The sequence below is a fragment of the Megalobrama amblycephala genome, linkage group LG13 (assembly GCF_018812025.1).
Source record: "Megalobrama amblycephala isolate DHTTF-2021 linkage group LG13, ASM1881202v1, whole genome shotgun sequence".
Lineage (NCBI taxonomy): Eukaryota > Metazoa > Chordata > Actinopteri > Cypriniformes > Xenocyprididae > Megalobrama > Megalobrama amblycephala.
In genome coordinates this window covers 32338382-32347806 of record NC_063056.1, presented here as the reverse complement: position 1 = coordinate 32347806, position 9425 = coordinate 32338382, and the positions used below count along the sequence as shown (strand labels likewise).

Genomic DNA, 9425 nt, shown 5'->3' with positions numbered 1-9425 from the left:
ATAGAGATGAAATCAAGTCTGATGCAATTATCTTATTCCTCAATTTTTATAAGGTCTCCGTCACTGTAAACAAAGTCCCTAGTCTTTGACTGTAAAGCACCAGTTCCTTCTAAACTCTTTAGAGGCTTTTGGATTTCCCTCAAAATTCATATATATTGTTCAAATGTTGTACAAAGAAATAGATAGTTGTATCATTTTAAATTCACGTACATCACCAAGGTTTCCTATTCTTCGCGGAATAGGTCAGGGTTGCCCTTTGAGCCCCTTTTTATTTTTATTTGTTGTAGAAACATTATCTATAGATATTTTGCATAACTTTGCTGTTCTTTATATCTTTAACAGAGAGATTCGAATCTCACAATTAGCAGATGATACTACTTTATTCTTGAAGGATAAAGAGCAAGTTTCTCCAGTCTAATGCCTTCTCTAACCCTTCTGGGCTCAAACTTTAATTTATTTAATTTAGTGTGAAATTATTTGCTTATTTGACACTAGAAACTGAAATTGAAAATATACCAATTAAAAATGAAGTGAAATATTTAGGGATTTATATAACGAAAAATGTAATTAGTAGACAGTTTCTGAATTTTTAACAAAATATATTTTTGATAATTGGCTCCAAAGAGATTTATCAATTTTAGGCAGAGCTTTCTTAACCAAAACAGAAGGATTATCCAGATGTGTGTACCCTTCCCTGTCTTTAGCTGTAGATAATCACACCTCCAAAAATATAGATAAGATTTTTATTGATTTTATTTGGGGTAATAAATCTCATAAATTGAAGAAATATGTTTTAGCAAACAAAAGAAGTAATGGGGGTCTTGAAGTACTGATTTTTGATGATACTAACAATACATTTAAAATTAATTGGCTAAAAAGATGTATTCTATGTGGTATTTTATTTCTAATAATATATTTAATAGGGTAGGTGGACTCTCTTTTCTGATGAAATGCAATTACTCCACTGGTAAATTACCTGTTAAACTGGCTAGATTTCATCAACAAGCTTTGATAGCCTGGAAACTGGTTTACAAACACAACTTTTCCCCCCACAAAACCATCTTATGGAATAATTCGGATATTAAAATTAGAAATAGATCAGTCTTCTTTGATAAATGGTTTAATAAAAACAATTTATGTTGCTGATCTATTCAACTCTAATGGTGATATACTGTATCTTCTGAATGTTTTATGAATATCCATCAATGCCCTGTTCCGTTTAAAGAATTTACCTCTGTTATAAAGGCAATTCCTGATGGATTAATATGTCTGATGAAAGCTTCCCTTACCCACGAGTCATGCTCAAAACAACTTTCACAGTTATGTTTGGGAGGTGTTTCACTTTTAAGTAAAGAATGTAATAATACATTTATTCGTCAACTTTCTCAATCTTGAAACTCAATTTCTCCAAAAGGGAATTTTTTTGGGGGGTTCTAAAATAGATAACATTCAGCGAAGGAAAACAAGGTTATTTCCATATAAATACTGTATACCCAATAAAGTGAAAGAAGTGCATTTTAAAATTTTCCATAATATATACCCTTGTAATGCTTTTGTGTCAAAATTTTGTGATGTAGCCAATATATGCACCTTCTGTAAAAAAGAATGTTTCATCACTTTTCTGGAAAGATTTGAGTTCCTATTGTTTTTCTAAAGTTAATTTGAACTGTAATTTACACATTAAGGATGTTATTTGCTTTTTTGAAAACCAAAACAAATCTTTAGAAACTGTTAACTTTCTTATCCTTGTGGCAAAATTCTGTTTTCACAAATAAATGTTTCTTAAGAAAATACCTACTTTTATAGATTTCTTATGTGAAGTAGAACATTTAATCAAATCACTAAGAATAATTAATAACAAAAAATGTATTTCTTTTTTGAAGAGATGATGAGATCTTTGATTAATACTTGTTTTGGTGTTTTTTTTTTGTCCTCTTCTCTTTCTTTGTTCTGTTTCTGCCTTTCTTTATGTTCCTAAAAAAGGTATTTAAATGTATCTTTCTCTTTTAATGGTCATTGTCAATTTATGTTCAGATGACTTTGGATATATTGTTGATACATTCTGTGTAATGTATGCAAAGTTGTATTTCATTAATGTCATCTCTAAATTGTTTGCAATAAAAAACAAACCTCCCCTTAAAGGTGCCCTAGAACTTCTTTTTAAAAGATGTAATATAAGTCTAAGGTGTCCCCTGAATGTGTCTGTGAAGTTTCAGCTGAAAATACCCCATAGATTTTTTTTTAAATTCATTTTTTTAACTGCCTATTTTGGGGCATCATTAACTATGCACCGATTCAGGTTGCGGCCCCTTTAATTCTCGTGCTCCCCCTCCCCCGGAGCTCGCGCTTGCCTTGAACAGCATAAACACAGTTTACACAGCTAATATAACCCTCAAAATGGATCTTTACAAGATGTTCGTCATGCATGCTGCTTGCATACATTGGATCATGTAAGTATAGTATTTATTTGCATGTATTACATTTGATTCTGAATGAGTTTGAGGCTATGCTGCATGGCTAAAGCTAACATTACACACTGTTGGAGAGATTTATAAAGAATGAAGATGTGTTTATGAATTATACAGACTGCAAGTGTTTAAAAATGAAAATAGCGACAGCTCTCTTGTCTCCGCGAATACAGTAAGAAACGATGGTAACTTTAACCACATTTAACAGTACATTAGCAACATGCTAACAAAACATTTAGAAAGACAATTTACAAATATTACTAAAAATATCACGTAATCATGGATCATGTCAGTTATTATTGCTCCATCTGCCATTTTTTGCTATTGTTCTTGCTTGCTTACCTAGTCTGATGATTCAACTGTGCACATCCAGACGTTCTGCCCTTGTCTAATGGCTTGATCATGAGCTGGCATATACAAATATTGGGGGCGTACACCCCGACTGTTACGTAACAGTCGGTGTTATGTTGAGATTCGCCTGTTCTTCTGAGGTCTTTTAAACAAATGAGATTTATATAAGGAGGAGGAAACAATGGAGTTTGAAACTCAGTGTATGTTTTTTCCATGTACTGAACTTGCCAATATAAATTCAATATTTAATTCTAGGGCACCTTTAAACCAACTGTTAAATAGAGACTTGACGATCCACTCAATAACCAATGGATGAAATTATGTTTTTTTTTCCACCCAATGAATATGCTGTTTCACTAAGAAATACAACATACAAGTAAAATAGTGTTTCATGTTGACAGACTCCCCCCGAACCAAATTTAGGAGATGTACGCCTGATTGAACCATTAATTTCTCCCCTTACACAAAAGTGCTGTGGTGATACTATTGTAAAGATATGTTTTTGGATGATAATGTCATCACACTTTGATATACACCACAGGCTATTCATATAACATGGCATTTGCATGGAATTACCGTCCAAAATACTATGGTATAAATATTTATTTGCTTATTCAGTGGTGAAGAAATCAAAGAAAGACCTCAGAAAATAAAAACAATAAAAGACCTGATTCTGTCCCAGGTTCCAACAATTTATTAGTATTCATTGTTCTTTATACATCACTGTAACATTATATTCCGGTGAAGTAGATGAAGGATTTGTTTGCACTTCTCGTCTGCGACTCTGGAAGGACGTATGTGCTCCACTCGCTGTGTGCACAGTCAATCTACACACCAAAAAATCCAAAAGACCAAAAAAACAAACAAAAAAAACCCCCCGCTGGGACAGGACATGTAAGAAGAAGAGAGTCCGTCACATTCGACCCTGTGCTCGACCGCTGAGATGCCCGTCCGGGGCTTTTCCTCTACACAGTAGCAGCAAGCTCTTTATAAACGATTAATTTACCCTATTATCTAAAAGACAAACAAAAATATATACTGTACTGCTACTGCTAATGAGGCCTGAAGAACCTGGCTTGAAACTAGATTAATAAAGTGCGAGAAGCAACCCACCAATCCACACACTGTATATTCATTTATATATATATATATATATATATTTATATATAGGAACAAATCTACTATTTTAACATTAATTTACAGGGTAATATACATTATATTAGTAACAGCTGAGAAATCAGCACAAAAAAGATCACTGTCACACTTAACAGCAATATATATATCATTATATATATATATATTTATATTATATATATATATATGAATTTATGTATATATATAATCATATACATAAATATAGAATTGTCATTATATTCATGAAAAACAATTAAACCACATCTCAGGCTTTTCAAATGATACCCAGAAAAGCAATTCATCCGTCAAGACGTAAAATGTCTCTTGGAAAGAGAAACGGGGAAAACAAAAGTGCCCCGTCTGGATTATTTGAGGTCACAGGACAGGAATTTGCATATTCCACAAATCTATTGCGACACATTTCTGCCTACGAACAGTAAAAGTCGGCCCTTCCGAAGCGGAGGGGTCAGTGTTAGCCACACTCACATGTAAAACCCACTGAACAGAACATTACGACTATGGGGTTTCCGATTATGTGCTTCGACATGGTGTGCTATGATAGTGAACGACAGAAAGACTACGAATTTCACGACACTTGAATATTTCGCCTCAAAAGAAACCACGGATGTGTTCTCGTCTTCTCGCGGACGCCACCGCGATCCAAAAATGCATATTCTTCCTCTGAGAGCAAGGGAATGTGTTTTCAGTTGTTTGCTTTTCTTTTTCTGTAGTAGTTCCCCCCCCCCATCGATCCCCGTGTTGCAGTAGTGACATCCTATTGGCTAACATCGTCTTTTGAACAAACTCCTGCCGCTTCGGCTTAGGTAAATTGGACTGTGGCAGTTCTCGGACAGCCCAAACCCGTGCCGCCACCACCACCATCATCATCGTCATCTCCACTCAATGGGGGTCCCATGTTATATCCTCCCGTTCGTTATTGACGCTGCACACGGCTTGAACAAAACACACACATACTAAACAGCACAAAGAAGAGCTCTGTATTAAATGCAGGAGTAACATACGACAAGCGCGAGTAACAGTAGCGTCCGTTACGGGCTTCCTGGGAGCCGTGGTGATGTGCAGTAAGGTTTGGGATCTGCCTGATGTCCAATTCCTCTCTCCAACCTACAACATAAAGGTACCTCCCTGTAAGCTGCTACTCGAACGACCAGATCTCAATATCCTGCACGAAGAAATCCTCCTTCATGGAGAGCATGGGATTCCCGAAGGTTTTGCATGAATGACTCCTGCCGTGATAAAGATCCCCGTCCAGCCAAAGCCCGAATTCACCACTGAAAGAGAATAAAACATTGTCAGATGAAACCTTCATCCTCATGTACATTAAATGGACGTGGATTTTTTTTAAATGAAACTAAAGGACTGTGCAAAACATACTCTACACAAGTACATGGACACTAAACTTTCTAGCAACGTAAGCTCATTTTCATCATTTTCATGATGCAAATGCCCTTCCGAAGGGCACCACCGTTGAAAAGTTTGGGGTCATTAAGATTTAGGTTTTTTAATACTTTAAACAGCAAGGATACATTAAACTGAACAAAAGTGAGAGTGATATAAAATAACATGAAATTTATACTGTTATAAAAGATTTTAATTTCAAATAAATGCTGTTCTTTTGAACTTTTTATTCATATAAATCAATCATGGTTTTTACAACAACTCAACTGTTTCCAATATTGATGATAAGAAGAAGTGTTTCAGCATATTAGATGATTTCTGAAGGATCATGTGACACTGAAAATTCAGCTTTGCCATCACAGAACTAAATTACATTTTAAAATATATTCAAATAGAAAACAGTTATTTTAAATTGTAATAACATTTCAAAATATTACTGTTTTTATTGTATTTTTGATCAAATGAATGCAGACTTTTTTCTTCTTTCAAAAACATTAAAATAGACAGTATAGCTAGTCAAGTTAAACTGTCAACATTTTTACAGTTAGCTACCTGAAAGTGAAAAATAACACATCTGCAGAAATTTGAAGAAAACCATCTTACCCCTTTAGCACTGAGATTTGTAAAGAAATAAAACTTGCATGCTTAGTTTGTTCAACTGGTCTTACACAAGCTAATGAAAATTCACAATATTATAACATTAAAGGGATAATTCTGTCATTCACTCACCCTCAAGTGGTTCCAAACCTGTATGAATTTGTTTATTTTGAAAAACGTCCATAACATTTCCAAATGCAATAGCTGATGGGCCCCATTGACTTCCATAGTATTTTTTCCCCTCCATACTATGGAAGTCAGTGGGGCTCATCAACTGTTTGGTTACCCATATTCTTCAAAATATCTTGTTTTGTGTTCGGCAGAAGAGAGAAATTCATAAAGGTTTGGAAGGTGAGTAAATAATGAACTTTCATTTTTGGGTAAACTATCCCTTTTAATTAAAAGTGCCCTGATTTACTGACCTTCCTCCACCAAAGGCTAAAGAGTCCATGTCTCCTTTAATGAAGAACAGATTATCACCAGTCCATTTGTACGCCTACCAGTGAGAGAAACAGCATTTTAGAACAAGAAAACACAACTGGTCCCTCTTGTTCAGTTTATTCAGCACTGTTTAAATCCTGCAATGAAGTTTGCTCTTTGATTATGAAAATGCCAAATGACAACCACATTCAGAATTAATTTCAAACTGACAGCTTATTCTGCCTGTAATGAAAATGAATGGATAAACTGAACACAAACCTCAAACTCTGGATAGAAGGTGAACAGGAAAGTCTCTCCTGTGCCGTAGAAACCCTCGCTAACTTTGAAGGGTTCTGAGGCCAAAGCCCCAAATATCTACAAGAGCACAGAGTCTAGATCAGATTAGGAAACCACTGAACCAACATGTTTATGTTGCTCCTGGTCACATGACATTCAAGAACCGATGGCTTTGGTGTTTTTCCAATTTTGTGTTGAGGTCTGAAACTCAAGACTCAAGGTCTCTTGTGAGAGATAGAGAAGAGTCTGACCTGTCCGTCACTGTCTTTGATGACCAGCAGCATGGGTGATTCCTGATCCTGCATCGCCCGGTACAGCGACTTAATGCTCATGCCATGTTTAGATGTACTGTAGGCCAGATTCCAGTGGTAACCGATGGTTCTAGGCGGGAGATGTTTCGCCAGCTGAATGAGAAACAGGAAATAAGTTCAAGATAATCCATGGCTATGTATGCATTAAACAATTTTGATACAAGACTGACGTGGAGACAAAGAACCACTGCCGACCAGGGGAGATGAAAAACTTAAGCTAAATAAAAATATGAAATATTACCTTGGCAACTAATTGATATTTGATAAGTTTACGTTGAAGCTAACTAACTGGAAATAAATAAAAACTTTAACTAAAACTAAAAATAAATTAAACCTAAATAGTATATAGTAATTGGACATCAGGAAGGAATGGGTGCAGGACACTATAGTTAATTTATGTAAGTGAGGATAGCAAAATAAAGTATGACATATTATACCCAAAAATTCTTCATACAGTGGACTACCAGTACATTTTTATCAATTTGGAACCAAAAATTATTCAAACACTTTGACCTGACCATGTTTTGCTTAAGTGTGATCTGACATAATTAAGATTAATTTTACAGTTTAACTCTGAGATCTTGTCATACTTTATTACCATTTTTTTTAACTATAGTGAATAAAATCAAATACTGTAAAGAATGAAATGTTTAAGGTGTCTGAATAAATTTTGTTTGACTATATATATGAATACAAACACAATTCCAAAAAAGTTGGGACACTGTACAAATTGTGAATAAAAAGGAATGCAATAATTTACAAATATCATAAACTTATATTTTATTTACAATAGAATATAGATAACATATCAAATGTTGAAAGTGAGACATTTTGAAATGTCATGCCAAATATTGGCTCATTTTGGATTTCATGAGAGCTACACATTACAAAAAATTTGGGACAGGTAGCAATAAAAGGCAGAAAAAGTTAAATATACATATAAGGAACAGCTGGAGGACCAATTTGCAACTTATTAGGTCAATTGGCAACATGATTGGGTATAAAAAGAGCCTCTCAGAGTGGCAGTGTCTCTCAGAAGTCAAGATGGGGAGAGGATCACCAATTCCCCCAATGCTGTGGCGAAAAATAGTGGAGCAATATCAGAAAGGAGTTTCTCAGAGAAAAATTGCAAAGAGTTTGAAGTTATCATCATCTACAGTGCATAATATCATCCAAAGATTCAGAGAATCTGGAACAATCTCTGTGCGTAAGGGTCAAGGCCGGAAAACCATACTGGATGCCCGTGATCTTCGGGCCCTTAGACGGCACTGCATCACATACAGGAATGCTACTGTAATGGAAATCACAACATGGGCTCAGGAATACTTCCAGAAAACTTTGTCAGTGAACACAATCCACTGTGCCATTCGCCGTTACCGGCTAAAACTCTATAGGTCAAAAAAGAAGCCATATCTAAACATGATCCAGAAGCGCAGGCGTTTTCTCTGGGCCAAGGCTCATTTAAAATGGACTGTGGCAAAGTAGAAAACTGTTCTGAGGTCAGACGAATCAAAATTTGAAGTTCTTTTTGGAAAACTGGGACGCCATGTCATCCGGACTAAAGAGGACAAGGACAACCCAAGTTGTTATCAGCGCTCAGTTCAGAAGCCTGCATCTCTGATGGTATGGGGCTGCATGAGTGCGTGTGGCATGGGCAGCTTACACATCTGGAAAGGCACCATCAATGCTGAAAGGTATATCCAAGTTCTAGAACAACATATGCTCCCATCCAGACGTAGTCTCTTTCAGGGAAGACCTTGCATTTTCCAACATGACAATGCCAGACCACATACTGCATCAATTACAACATCATGGCTGCGTAGAAGAAGGATCTGGGTACTGAAATGGCCAGCCTGCAGTCCAGATCTTTCACCCATAGAAAACATTTGGCGCATCATAAAGAGGAAGATTCGACAAAGAAGACAGTTGAGAAACTAGAAGCCTGTATTAGACAAGAATGGGACAACATTCCTATTCCTAAACTTGAGCAACTTGTTTCCTCAGTCCCCAGACGTTTGCAGACCGTTATAAAAAGAAGAGGGGATGCCACACAGTGGTAAACATGGCCTTGTCCCAACTTTTTTGAGATGTGTTGATGCCATGAAATTTAAAATCAACTTATTTTCCCCTTAAAATGATACATTTTCTCAGTTTAAACATTTGATATGTCATCTATGTTGTATTCTGAATAAAATATTGAAATTTGAAACTTCCACATCATTGCATTCTGTTTTTATTCACAATTTGTACAGTGTCCCAACTTTTTTGGAAACAGGTTTGTAAATATATTTATATATATCCTCAACATGTTTGTGTGCAGCGGTCTCTGTGTCGTCCAGCGGGTCCAGGATTTCCCAGCGCTTGGAGAGCATTGAATTACTCTGCGTAATGACACAAGTTTATTTGATTTACCAACAAAATGGGCCTA

At 35.7% G+C, this 9425-nt stretch overlaps 1 protein-coding gene across 7 annotated transcripts in view; it reads right to left on the bottom strand.

Moving 5' to 3' along the window:
• Positions 1 to 3490: 3490 nt before the first annotated feature.
• Positions 3491 to 9425, bottom strand: part of oxr1a (oxidation resistance 1a) — a 180453-nt gene continuing 174518 nt past the window's right edge. For all 7 annotated transcript variants that reach the window (XM_048154020.1, XM_048154021.1, XM_048154019.1 and 4 more), the window contains 4 exons: positions 6938 to 7090; positions 6669 to 6764; positions 6392 to 6465; positions 3491 to 5245 (listed from right to left, as the gene is read on the bottom strand). In XM_048154020.1, coding sequence (XP_048009977.1) covers positions 5110 to 5245; positions 6392 to 6465; positions 6669 to 6764; positions 6938 to 7090 — 459 coding nt within the window. In that variant the 3' untranslated portion in view covers positions 3491 to 5109. The remainder of the gene's footprint in view (positions 5246 to 6391; positions 6466 to 6668; positions 6765 to 6937; positions 7091 to 9425) is intronic.